The sequence below is a fragment of the Bos taurus genome, chromosome 19 (assembly GCF_002263795.3).
Source record: "Bos taurus isolate L1 Dominette 01449 registration number 42190680 breed Hereford chromosome 19, ARS-UCD2.0, whole genome shotgun sequence".
NCBI lineage: Eukaryota > Metazoa > Chordata > Mammalia > Artiodactyla > Bovidae > Bos > Bos taurus.
The window spans coordinates 37,507,278-37,520,840 of record NC_037346.1 but is presented as its reverse complement, the minus strand read 5'-3'; the positions used below and the strand labels follow the sequence as shown (position 1 = coordinate 37,520,840).

Here is a 13,563-nt window from a genome sequence, read left to right as displayed (position 1 = left end):
CAGATCAAGTCAATTGAAATGTTTTAAGCCCAGGGATTAGGGCATTGATTTGGGTGGTGAGCAATTAATTGCCCTGGGCATCAACCTTGAACCTGAAAGCCTTCCTCAGGGAAAACTACATTTTTAAGAGGCGTTTGAAAGATGGGAAGGAGGAACTATAATAAACTGGGAGGAGGGAAGGGGGTGATTATGATGCTGGATTGTGTGTGTTAATCACTCCACCTTAGTATTCACACGTGTGTCTATTATTACATTTTAAGTACGATGCTTACTCCAAACCCTTTGCTAAGCTCTTGATAATATTATCTAACATCACTTTATACCTCCCTGTGAATAGGTATTATCCCTGTTTTACAAAGGAGAAAACTGAGCCTCGAGTTAAATAACCTTTTAAAGATCAGTGCTAAGTGGAGCGCAAGTTTAAATCTGTATCAAAGAAAGAGCTTAGCTACTGCCAACTATCCTGCTGCAATTTGTTTGCGTATATGTTTCCCCTAATAATTGTGAGCAGCTTGAGGCCAGGTACTTTGTTCTGTCTATCAGTTGTGTCCCCAGCATGTAGAACAAAGTCATCCAGCATGAAGTAGACACCGACTAGAAAGGTATCAGGTGAATGATTCATACAATAATTCGCATAGCTAGCTCTGTATTCCTAGAGTCTGAGACATGGTGGGTGGTAATAGATGGTTACTGAGTAAGATATAATGAGTGAGGAACCTAGGAGAGATGAACAAAGCAGGTATGACTGGGGGGATTATGTTATCCTAGTGCTTAGGGCACCTGGTTTTGGCTTTCCTATCTGTGGTCGCACTGTATTTCGCTCTCTAAAAAGAGGCCAGCTTTCCATTCCCAAAGGTTATCATTCTTAGACTCTTAAGTCTTTGGTGTTGAGTAGAAGGTAGGAAGATAGACTGGAATGAGGACTAAAACCTGCAAGGTCACAGGCCCCTAGAGTATCCAGAGCTGTCACTGATGTTTTCTCTCTAATTTCAGGAGTCGAAAAATACAGATCCGAAATATTCCACCCCAGCTTCGATGGGAAGTAAGTGATTAGGGGAAATTGTTAGTGGGGTCATGGAGACTGGGAGGGGAGTCTTGGTTAGCCTGAGGTGGCAGAGATGACTGGGAGGTGTCCTGGGGGCTTGGTGCTAGGCCAGAGAGTCTGAGGGAGGGGGTGGCGGGGTGGACAGTTGGATTGCATCCTCAGCCTAAGACTTGCAGCATGAGTTCTTGGGCATTCCCTCTGGTGAGAGGCATCAGGGAGGCGGGAAGGGTGTTCCCTGAACCCCAAGCTTAGTGATGACAGAGGACCGGCTGGAGACCAGGTGCTACAGGTCTGCTTCCAAAAAGGACCTTAAGTTCCACACCCGCTTTTTGAGCACATTCTGTGAAGAAATTCTGATGGCTTACCGCCAGCATTAGTACCTAAGAAAGGGCAACCCAAGCAGGTAACATGTTGAGTCCCCACCAAAGGGTTTCCCAGTGCTTTGGGGTGAGGGGTGTGCCCAGTGATGACTTGGTGAGTTCCTGGGGTACTCAGGTTAGCCGTGCTCCCTTCCCCTGCTCTCAGGTACTGGACAGCTTGCTGGCTCAGTATGGTACAGTGGAGAACTGCGAGCAAGGTAAGAGTGGATAGAGGCGGCGGTAGTGGGGTAGGGGTAGATGGGTGTTGGAGGAGTTGTGGGGCGGAAGGGCGGAAATCTGCTCTGCTTCCTTTTCTGGTGCCACATCTCTCTGGAACACCAAAGACAGCCCAGAGGGTACCGTGGAGGGAGGTAGAGTGGAGTGTCCCAGCTCTGGCTCTGCTACTTCTCTGGAACTGGCTTCTCCTCTGGTTAAAAAGAGAATCAGCAAATCACTCATTCCCAGCATGGAGTCTCCATGGGCCAGCCAAGGTAGAAACAGAGGTTCCCTGGATTTTAGAAATAGGTTAAGAATGGAAGCTGTGCGTGCAAGCTAAGTAAATCTGTAGCCCTTTTACTTTAAAAGCTTCATAACTCTTGGTTTTTGTCTGAAATAATCAACAGGTTGTCTTTTTTTGGGGCGGTAGGCAGAGAGGGTAGAAACTGATTATCAGCTACATGTCTTTGGTTAATTAAACAAAAAAAAGGCAGAGAATCACTTTTGCACATATTGATGGGCAGGCAAAATCTTTCTCAAGACTGGGCCCACGGGAACGTCCCTGGTGGTCCAGTGGCTAAGATTCCGTCTCGCAATGCAGGGGGCTTGGGCTCAATCCCTAGTCAGAGAACTAGATCCCACATGCCACAGCTAGGACCTGGCGCAGCCAAAAAAAAAAAATAGTAGGCCCACAGTTCAGTTCAGTCGCTCAGTCATGTCTCACTCTTTGCTACCCCATGAACCGTAGCAAGCCAGGCTTCCCTGTCCATCACCACCTCCTGGAGTTTATCCAAACTTATGTCCATTGAGTTGGTGATGCCATCCCACCATCTCATCCTCTGTCATCCCCTTCTCCTGCCTTCAATCTTTCCCAACATCAGGGTCTTTTCAGATGAGTCAGCTCTTCACAGCAGGTGGCCAAAATATTGGAGTTTCAGCTTCAACATCAGTCCTTCCAGTGAACACCCAGGACTGATTACCTTTAGGATGGACTGGTTGGATCTCCTTGCAGAAGGAGAAATAATAAAAAAGAATTCTAGATCATGAAAAGTTTGCTATGATTTTTGAAGTTTCTCCAAAAACTTCTTAAGTTCTTCTCAAATTGCTTAAGATTATAAATTATTTTCAGAGGAAATGAGCTAAAATAAAATTTGGAGGACTTGCTTGGTGGTCCAGTGGTTAAGAGTCCACCTGCCAGTGCAGGGAATGTGGATTTCATCTGATCTGGGAAGAGGGAAGATTCCACATGCCATGGGGCATGGTGCATCAGAGCCCTGGGTGCCACAGCTCCTGAAGCTGGCTGTCTAGAGCCCTTGAGCTGCAACTACTGAAGCCCTTGTGCCTCTGGCCCACGCTCTGCAACAAGAGGAGCCATAGCAATGAGAAGCCCGCCTATGGTAATGGAGAGTAGTCCCTGCTCGATGCAACTAGAAAAAAGCCCATGTGTAGCAATGAAGACCCAGCTCAGCCAAAAGTGAATGAATGAATGAATAAAAATTTGAACTGTTTTGGGCTGGACATAAAGTAGAGCTTGGTCATTAGGCAGACAAAATGGTTTGAGTTTGCAGATCTTTAAGAAACCTAGACAAGACAAAATATTCATCTCCAAATTCTAAATAGGCAAGCTGTAAATCATTACAAATGATTAAAATACTCGCCTGCACAAAAATCTGAGGTGCTGAATCAGTCGAACAGGTTCTCTTCTGCCCTGACCCTGGAGCTTGCTTTTACTATAAGCACCAGGACATAACTGGAAGCACTGATAACCATTGCTCAGTCCCTGATAACCATTGTCCAGTGCTGCTTACATCTTAGACTGATGACTCAGTTACTCCTGGACAGACAGCAGTGGCTTGGGAGCACGTTGGAGAGCTTCACTAGGGGTGCCCAGCAGGGGTCACTGCTAGTTCAGAGGCTCACCAGAGAACCATAACACACCGAATCTGGGGGCGATGCCTGCTCCCTGGAGAAAACAGAATGGCAAATGTTTGCTTTTGTAACAATAAACTCTTCGTCTGCTCAAACGCCGCTTACTGAGCAATGCCCTTTCTGTCCACCCTATGTGAAATTATACCCCTGACCACCACCTCCTTTTCCGTGCTTTGTATTTCTCCATAGCACTCAACCCCTTCTACTTTTTTGCAGGGAGAACATGAATTTTTTTTTTAATTGAAGTATGGTTGATTTATAATAGTTTCAGTTACACACCATAGTGATTCAGCATTTTTCAAGATTATACTCCATTGAATGTCATTACAAGATAATGTCTATAACTCCCTGTGCTGTGCAATTTATTTTTATCCTTTGACTGTTTTGTTTACTTATTTATTTATTGGCTTGTGGGATCTTAGTTCCCTGACCAGAGATCCAACCTTGGCAGTGAAACCGCTGGGTCCCAACCTCAGGATTGCCAGGGAATTCCTGTCATTTTACTTGATACATAGTAGTTTGTATCTGTCGGTCCATACCCCGTACCCTTGATGCCCCCCACCCCCGCCTTTTTTAGTAATCACTAGTTTGTCTTCTGTATCTGTGTTTCTGTTTTGCGTATATATTCATCTGTATTTTTTAGATTTCCCATATGGCTGATATCACACAGTATTTGTCTTTCTTTGACATTTCACTAAGTGTAATATGCTGGCAACCCACTCCAGTGTTCTTGCCTGGAGAATCCCAGGGCCGGGGGAGCCTGGTGGGCTGCCGTCTGTGGGGTCACACAGAGTCGGACACGACTGAAGCGACTTAGCAGCAACTTAGCAGCAATATGCTCTTGGTCCATCCACATCTCTGAAAATGGCAAGATTTAATTTTTTTTTTTTTTTTATGGTTGAGTAATAGTCTATTATCATACCATCTTTTCACAGTCTTTGCTTATTATATTTTTTGCTTTCTCTTCTTACTAGTATGTTTAACCTCCGTGAGAGCAGAGGTTTTGTTTGATTCACTCCTGTATTTCCACTTAACTGCTAGAAGATTCTTGCAGAATCTTCCTCTCCACTGAGTTGGGAGAGCTCTACTGACAGGCCAGAGGGGCCAAGAGTGGTCTGCACTGCAGTTTTGTGGTGATAAGTGCCGTTGGTATTGTAGAGGGAGGGGTGGATTTGGTTTTTTTTTTTTTTGGTCCAAGTCCCCCACGCCAGGGCTGAGCAGTCTCAATTCAGTTCATTCGCTCAGTTGTGTCCGACTCTTTGCGAACCCGTGGCCTGCAGTATGCCAGGCTTCCCTGTCCATCACCAACTCCCTGAGCTTCCTCAAACTCATTTTGAGTCGGTGATGCCATCCAACCATCTCATCCTCTATCGTCCCCTTCTCCTCTGCCTTCAATCTTTCCCAGCATCAGGGTCTTTTCCAGTGAGTCAGTTTTTCATATCAGGTGGGCCAAGTATTGGAGCTTCAGCTTCAGCATCAGTCCTTCCAATGAATATTTAGAACTGATTTCCTTTAGAATGGACTGGTTTGATCTCCTTGCAGTCCAAGGGACTCTCAAGAGTCTTCTCCAACACCAGAGTTCAAAAGCATCAATTCTTTGGTGCTCAGCTTTCTTTATGGTCCACCTCTCACATCCATACATGACTACTGGAAAAACCATAGCTTTGACTAGATGGACCTTTGTCAGCAAAGTAATGTCTCTCCTTTTTAATATGCTGTCTAGGTTGGTCATAGCTTTTTTTCCAAGGGGCAAGCATCTTTGAATTTCATGGCTGCAGTCACCATCTGCAGTGATTTTTGAGCCTAAGAAAGAGCGCTGCTTTCTTGAGCAGGTCTAGGGGACCCAAAATCACAAGACAGTGATACATAAAGCAGAGGTTAATTTTATTAATTCAAAATGGGGGAAGACTATGTGGCCAGATCACATGGAACATCCAACCCAAGTCCATTCCCAAATCCTGCCCCTCCAGACTCCATGGCAGACTCTTGTAAACTTATTCAGCTAGGTGAATGATACACTTTTATTTGATCAGTGAATACTTGAGGGTACTCTAAAATGGATTTAGGTGTTTTCTCAAATCTCTTCGGGGATGTCCTTACAGACCTTTTCTTTGTGTAATCTCACTCAGTGTGTGATTTTTAACTAGTATAAATTTGTTTCTAAGAATAAATTTATTTCCAGATTGGGGTATATGTGTATGTGAGTGCTCTCTGCTGCATAACTGCTGATATGTTGACTGCACATCCGTGTATATGCCTGGCTCTCTTGAGGGCTGGCAGGGAAATCGAAGGAAGACATTAAAGTTAAAGGAAAATGATAGGCTAATTTGAATTTTCCAGGAGTTGTGATGAAAGGGGCCTGTAGAGGAAATGCTCTGCTTTGTCATTCAAGTGTTTCCTTCTTGACTGCATGGCCCTCAGAGATGAGCCTTTTAAGAACATCATTGGTGCCATCTCCAGGACTCACTGCTCTAACCCTGATCTCTCTTTTTGCTCCCCCAGTGAACACGGAGAGTGAGACGGCAGTAGTCAATGTCACCTATTCCAACCGGGAACAGACCAGGCAGTGAGTGGACCCTGAAGTGGGATAGGGAGGGTCTCTGTGGAGGTTGGGAGCCAGGTGCCCCTGCTTTGACAAGAGTGGGCACTGGCCCCGCCTGCCCTCTCATTTTGTTGCACCCAGTGCCAGACTCTTGTCATTTGGTTCAGGAATCTCAGAGGTTCAGAAACCTCCCTGGGGTTGATAGGATAAACTTTGAAGACCCAAAGACTTCCCCAGAGGAGGTGGGAAATCCTTTTTAGAAGATCCTGGTTTTTGATAGGTCTCCGGTTGCGGACCATAGGAGCCTTTGCTGTGTTGATGGTGCCATCTAGTGGTGATGAGAAGGAACTGAGACCTAAAAGATTTGTGATGTGGCAGGAGCAGACATTTTATTCATATCTCCGGAATCACCTTGAGTCCCATCACATCCACAATTTCTGGCTCCCTAGCCGTTTGGTTGAGTCACCCTGCCCCACCCCATTGGTACTGATAGTCTTCATTTATATTCTGTTATAGGCCTTTTGCCACATTTTGCTTTTGATGGCTTTCTCGTTCCTTCAACATGTTGCCTCTATCCCATTTGTTTCCTCCAACCTAGTTTAAAACTGTACCACTTTCTCAAACCTTCAGTTTTCTTTCAGGTGTCTACTGGGCTCAGAATTTTCTGGAGGTCCCTGTGGCCAGTCTATGGGCCTTAACTTGGTTTTAAGTCCACACTTGCTTACGTCTTACTGCATATTGTTGCTTTGTTAACATTTCTAACCAGCCCAGGGAATGGATGGCACATGGCCCCTCCCTTCAGTGTTCACTAGTCCTGGTTTGCAGACATTCCAGATAGACTTAAACTTCTGCAAGCCGTTCTGTTTCCACTTCTGTTTCCATGGAGTTTACTTGGAAACTTGAAATTAACAAGCCAATCCCCAAATTCAATGGAAATAGCTTATTTTTGCTATACTACCTTATTTGATGTCTTATTTAGACTGGGTGTCTCTAAGGTGAAGGTGGGAGTGTGGGCAGGTGGTCATCTCCCTTTCTTCTGGAATGTTCCATGTTGTAACCCAGCTGAGTGCTTTATACCTGGAGAGCATTTGGTGTGATTTGCATGGATTGGAGTGACCAGTAGATTTTCTCTCTGTCCTCAGAGCCATCTTGAAGCTGAACGGCCACCAGCTAGAGAATCATGCCTTGAAGGTCTCTTACATTCCTGACGAGCAGATCACACAGGGTCCTGAGAACGGGCGCCGAGGTGGCTTTGGCTCTCGGGGTCAGCCCCGCCAGGGCTCCCCTGTGGCAGCTGGGGCCCCAGCCAAACAGCAGCAAGTGGACATCCCCCTACGGCTCCTGGTGCCCACTCAATATGTGGGCGCCATCATTGGCAAGGAGGGTGCCACCATCCGCAACATCACAAAACAGACCCAGTCCAAGTGAGTCTTGGCCGCAGGGGAAGTAGCGGTGGGGCCAGAAAACAGTGGTTGGTGCCCAGGAGGCGAGGCCCCCTCCTGGAAACACACGGAGGGGTTTCAACTCAACTTTACCTCTTAGGAAATGTTGGGAGATAGAATAGGCCTGGGATGTGCCATTTGGTGGCAGTGGCTGGGCCACACACTATAGTTGTAAGAAGGGTTTCTTTGTAGAGCTTCTCATGGAGCAAAGCTAGTCTTGGGAAGAAAGCCTCCTTAGTGCTCTGTGACCTCAACACTGGTTATTGGTGGCAGCAGGACAGGCCAGTCAGGGACCTCAGTGAGAGGCGTAGTTCTGACCTTCTCCCATTGCACATAGCCACCGCTCTTCTCTAATCTTTATAGCTGATCTGTGGAACAGAACAGGTCATTTTGTGTTCTGATTCATAACGCACCCTTTTATTGTTTGCTTTTAATTTGACACAGTGTACCGTCCCTTTATAGTTGTTTCAAGGGGGAAACGCAGCTTCAGAGCTGAGGGCTGTTGATCCCCAGCCCTGGATTCCCATGAAAGATGCCATCGTTCTCGGCTGCCGCCTCCTGACTGAGACAGAATCCATAGCAACAGGCTGCCCTTTCCTTGCCTGTCTCAGTTCCACACTTGGCCTTGTTCCAAGAAGAGCGGGCCTGTACTTTGTTTTGAGGAGATTCACCAGGGACAGCTAACCATCCATGTGCTTGTTAGGATCGACGTACACAGGAAGGAGAATGCAGGTGCTGCCGAGAAGGCCATCAGTGTCCACTCGACCCCTGAGGGCTGCTCTTCTGCTTGTAAGATGATCCTGGAGATTATGCACAAGGAGGCCAAGGACACCAAAACGTAAGGCGTTAGCTTCTCTGGGCACTGTCGCCTCCTCAACTCTTAACACAGACAAACAGGGGACACAGAAATTGTACAACAGGGTAAAAGCTGAAAAATGAGTCCTCCTCCTTGTAAATAAGGGCCTGTGTATCCTGGCAGTGCTGTGCCCTCGTAGGCATGCGCACACGTATGTATATGCATGTGTTTTAGCACACGTAGGATCATTGTGAACATACTGTCGCGCAGTCTGTTCTTTCCACTGCTGTGCATCAGTACATAGGATCACCTTGTTCTTGATTAGCTGCATAGAACTCTGTGAAAGAAAGTTGCACAGTCGTGTCCGACTCTGGGCAGTCCCATGGACTGCCAGGCTCCTCTGTTCTTGGGGTTCTCCAGGCAAGCATACTGAAGTGGGTTGCCATTCCCTTCTCCAAGGGCTCTTCCCGACCCTGGGATTGAAACCGGATCCTCCTGCATTGCAGGTGGATTCTTTACCAACTGAGCCACTAGCCCAAAGGTACACAGGATTCTGTGAAAGTGGAAGTGCTCAGTCATGCCCAACTCTTTGCGACCCCATGGACTATATGGTCCGTGGAATTCTCTAGGCCAGAATACTGGAGTGGGTAGCCTTTCCCTTCTCCAGCGGATCTTCCTGACCTAGGAATCGAACTGGGGTCTCCTGCATTGCAGGTGGATTCTTTACCAACGGAGCTAAATTCTACAGTATGCCCATTTGAGAGTATACCCTTGGATGAGCTTTTGATACAAGTCTATTTACAAAAACCATCACCACAGTTAAGGAGTGTGCCCATCGCCCATCGTGACCCGTGCCTTTGCCACCGGTCCCTACTCCCCATTTCTCGCCCACTGATTGTTTGAAAACATGATTTGGTTCTGGCGTCTGTCCCGGAAACCCGCATCTGCAGCGGCCTACCATCTAAGGAGCTCTTGTGCCTCACTTCTTTCCAAGGGCTGACGAGGTTCCCCTGAAGATCCTGGCCCATAATAACTTTGTGGGGCGACTCATTGGCAAGGAAGGGCGCAACCTGAAGAAGGTGGAGCAGGACACGGAGACAAAAATCACCATTTCCTCGTAAGGCACTTTCCTTTTCCTCTGCGAGTGGGATGCCTGGGCCCCCAGGGTGGCATATTTCATTATCTGTCCTTAACACCTGCCCCGTAAGTCAGATACAGTTTCTGCTTATCGAAGAATAGTTAAAGCAGCAATGAAGAGCATTTTTCTGTAACGGCTGAAGTCCTTCCATCACCGCTGTGGTTAGGGTGCTGCCTCTTCAGTCCTTGGCTGCCGCATCCTGTCTCTCTCACTCTGCCTCTGGGGGAGAGAGCCTGCAGCCAGGGGCCAGGACGGGGGGTCTCCCGGCACACTGCCAGGCCACAGGGAGAGGACAGACCCAGATGCTTACCTGAGCCTTGAGCAGGTGCTCTGTGGTGGCCTGCTTCTCAGGAGGAATCTGTTAGCCCCTCTGTGAACACTGTGTCTCTTGACTGTGTCAAGAGACTTACTTGCGGGCAGATTACCTGCTCTGCTTCAGGAGGGCTCAGAAAATGGATTGCTGGTGCCACTGGGGAATTCCCAGCCAGGAGCACCCTCCTTGCTTACAGTCTGTGCCCAATGTCCTCACCTCCCTGTGGGGAAACCTTGCTCTGGGGATGAGCTGAAAGCCAGAGACAGAGCTGTTCATATTTGCCCCAAACTAAACATCCTGTGGAAACGGCGTGGCTGTGATGTCCTCAGCCAGGCTCTTTTCCCAGTCCGGGCTTGTCAGTGGAAGCTTGACGCTAACCTGCTCCCTGCCCCAGGCTGCAGGATCTCACCCTCTATAACCCCGAGAGGACCATCACTGTGAAGGGCGCCATCGAGAACTGCTGCAGGGCCGAGCAGGAGATCATGAAGAAAGTGCGGGAAGCCTATGAGAATGACGTGGCTGCCATGAGCGTGAGTGTCGGACGCCTTTGAGCCGGAGCCATAGCAGAAGTGGGTCTCCAAGTGGGTGGGCGTTCACATGGTGGGGTCCTGGGAACACTGACTTTGCTTTTGGGCCTCAAGATTGATCAGTCCTTTTAACACTGAATTAATAGGGGTTCTTCATTTGATTCCTGGGTGCAAGTGGGGATCCAGTATTGGGTCTGTGGTCCCCCTGTAAGCTTTGTGTTTATGTGCTATGTGTTAGTGGGGGAGAGGGTTCCTAGTTTTCATCTGGTTTTTAAAGGTGAGTGAGGATGTGGGTCACATGACCAAAAATGTGAGTTTTAGAAGTTAGAGACCCATCTCCCCCACCTTGTCACGGGCTGTGAGTCTGAGGTCTGCCTCCATCAGAGCGGGGGGACCGCTGGAGAAGGACGTCTGAGGGTCTAAAACAGTGTCCCTTCACCTCAGAGGTGGGAACCCTTGTGTACATGTGAGTGTTGTGAATACCAGAGGGGCAGGCAGGTTTGGGGCAAGAGCATGCCATTCTCCTGTTTTGGCCCATTCACCCTCCTGTTCAGCCAGCACCACGTACAAGAGCTACCAGGCCCCATCCGAATGAGCCAACCTCTTTCTCTTTGCCTTCTTTTCCCCAGCTGCAGTCACATCTCATCCCCGGACTGAACTTGGCAGCTGTAGGTCTTTTCCCAGCCTCCTCCAGTGCAGTCCCACCACCTCCCAGCAGCGTCACTGGAGCTGCACCTTACAGCTCCTTTATGGTAGGTGCAGGGGACCCTGGGCTGTCCGTGAGCTCACTTAGGGCTCAACTCCTCATGGGAGCCTGATAGCTGGTAATTCACAGGGAGAGGGAAGCGCTCCCAGCCACTCGTGCTAGCGTCCAGAGCCTCAGCCCTGTGGGCAGTCGTGGGAGCCTGATAGCTGGTAACTCACAGGAGAGGGAAGCGCTCCCGGCCACTCGTGCTAGCGTCCAGAGCCTCAGCCCTGGGGGCAGCAGCCTCGGGTGCTGGCGGCACTCGTCCTCTTCGTCTGGTCCAGCTTCTTCCGTTTGTCTCTCTGGGGCCTTGGGAGAGCTGCAGACCATGTCGCCCAGGCCGGTGTCTGGGTGCTGCACCCCTTCTTCCTTGACAGTGCAGGGCAGGGCCATGGACGGGCTTCTGGGCTGTGCCCCTTGACTCGAGCTGCATTAATGACATGTCCTGTCTTGGCAGCAGGCTCCAGAGCAGGAGATGGTGCAGGTGTTCATTCCCGCCCAGGCGGTGGGCGCCATCATCGGCAAGAAGGGGCAGCACATCAAGCAGCTCTCCCGGTTCGCCAGCGCCTCCATCAAGGTGACCAGCTCTGTTCTCCTTCTGGTTCCCAGGGTGGGAGGGCGCTCTGCTCCCATCGCCCTCTCCTTTGTTCTCAGACACCCCATTTGCCTAGTGTTAGGGCTCTCTCCTGTGGGGTCCCAGTTCCTTTTGCTTTCGACTTCACTTTCAGACTAAGGGAGGAAGTGGTATCGTAGCACAGGAGAGCTTCAGTTCAGGCAAGACTGCCTGGGTTCAATCCCAGTTTTTGAGCTGTAGTACCTGAGCCTTCATTTCCCCATCAGTATAGTAGTGATGAGAATGATCTGAGATGATGCAGCCAAAGCCCCCAGCTCAGTGCTTGGTGCACAGTGGTTGCTGGGTAAATTTTAGCTGTTTCCACCTTCCCTGGTCAGGGAGAACCTGAACGAATACTTGTTAAATTTCACAAGTCTAAAGCCACTGGTTTTAGTGGTCTGAGGATTTTGGTCAAATGGAGTATATGTTCTCTGGTGAATAAGGGCTCCCAGAGATTCTCTAGGAGATCAGTCTGTTCCCCTGTACTGCCACCACCACCAGGGGTACCTCTTGGCAGGACTCAACTGAACCCCTCTGGGTGGTGAGCAGGGAGGCCCTACTTAGAAAACGTCAAGAAACAAATGCACTTGTGCCCTCCTAAGAGTTTTGGCACAGGGGCAATAGCCTTGGGTGCGGGGTCTTTGTTCTTCACTCTCTTGGCCATCAGAAGTGGGAAGTGGAAGCAGGGTGTTGGTAGGGTTCTGGAGGAGAGGGCGATAGAGGGCTTATCTGTGACCAGTGTTTGCTTTGTAGATTGCTCCTCCTGAAACTCCAGACTCCAAAGTTCGTATGGTCATCATCACTGGACCCCCAGAAGCCCAGTTCAAGGTTCTGATCTTTATTATTTTTTCGAGTAGGACCCAGGGGAATCAAGTTTGTGTGGGAGTGCAAATCTGCATCAGATTTTAAGCTTCCCTGTAAATTCGGGGCTGCACAGCTGCTTTCAGACTGACATCCAACTTGCATTCTATTGCCTTCCCTCTCTGATTCCTGAGAGTGAATAGGCACACGGAAAGGAAGGCCGTCTCCTTGCCCTCTGCTGTCATGACTAAGGAAGGCTCTTCTCTCCTTTATGTCCCTGCTACGTTCCTAGGGTCTCGGACTTCTGACAGACAGCCAAAGAGCTAATAAAGTAACTTGTTCTGGTCTAGGGAGGGATGGAGAATGGGGACAGCCTTAGGCTGTGTACAGTGACCAGCAGCCGGCCACTGAGTGACTCCTCCAGCTGCCACTCAGGGCTTGACTTGCCATTCACTGCTTGTCTGAGTCCATGCAAGCCTCCCAGACCCCTTAGGTCTGGTTTGTGATTTAGGTACTGTATTCGCCTGGGGAGTTACGTATTCATATTCAGTTACTTTGCCCAGGCCTCCTAGTGTTACAAGTGAGCAGAAGGAGTGTTGACAGGTCAGGGCTGTGGACCTTTCACGTCACCTGTCCTAGGTGGTGATCTACCCCTCACGAGGGAGTGGGGCGTGGGGAGCTTCCCTTTTGTCATACATATGTGTACTGCCAACATAACAAAGACCTCCTTTGCCCAGGCTCAGGGAAGAATTTATGGAAAACTCAAGGAGGAGAACTTCTTTGGTCCCAAGGAAGAAGTAAAGCTGGAGACCCATATCCGGGTGCCAGCGTCAGCAGCCGGCCGGGTCATTGGCAAAGGTGGCAAGACGGTGAGCCATGAGGGTCAGGTTGAAAGCTCTGGATGTTAGTCCCTGAACCTGAAAGCTCTGCCCTGGCCCCCTACTTCCCCACCCTGAGTGATCTCTGAGTGTGAATCACTTGGTTGTGCTGACTCTTTGCAACATGGACTGTAGCGTGCCAGGGTCCTCTGTCCGTGAGATTCTCCAGACAAAGAATACTGGAGTGGGTGGCCATTCCCTTCTCCAGGGGATCTTCCA

General features: G+C 49.1%; 1 protein-coding gene across 2 annotated transcripts in view; it reads left to right on the top strand.

Moving 5' to 3' along the window:
- The window catches only part of IGF2BP1 (insulin like growth factor 2 mRNA binding protein 1), a 46,992-nt gene that overhangs the window by 23,219 nt on the left and 10,210 nt on the right, over window positions 1-13,563 (top strand). The window contains exons 3-13 of one of the 2 annotated variants that reach the window (XM_059878052.1): window positions 994-1,042; window positions 1,571-1,622; window positions 6,052-6,115; window positions 7,234-7,515; window positions 8,237-8,371; window positions 9,324-9,446; window positions 10,175-10,310; window positions 10,937-11,059; window positions 11,513-11,629; window positions 12,419-12,493; window positions 13,204-13,335. In XM_059878052.1, the coding sequence (XP_059734035.1) occupies window positions 994-1,042; window positions 1,571-1,622; window positions 6,052-6,115; window positions 7,234-7,515; window positions 8,237-8,371; window positions 9,324-9,446; window positions 10,175-10,310; window positions 10,937-11,059; window positions 11,513-11,629; window positions 12,419-12,493; window positions 13,204-13,335 (1,288 nt within the window). Of the gene's footprint in view, window positions 1-993; window positions 1,043-1,570; window positions 1,623-6,051; window positions 6,116-7,233; window positions 7,516-8,236; window positions 8,372-9,323; window positions 9,447-10,174; window positions 10,311-10,936; window positions 11,060-11,509; window positions 11,630-12,418; window positions 12,494-13,203; window positions 13,336-13,563 lie in introns of both variants that reach the window. The other variant, NM_001192454.2, reaches the window with a different exon arrangement.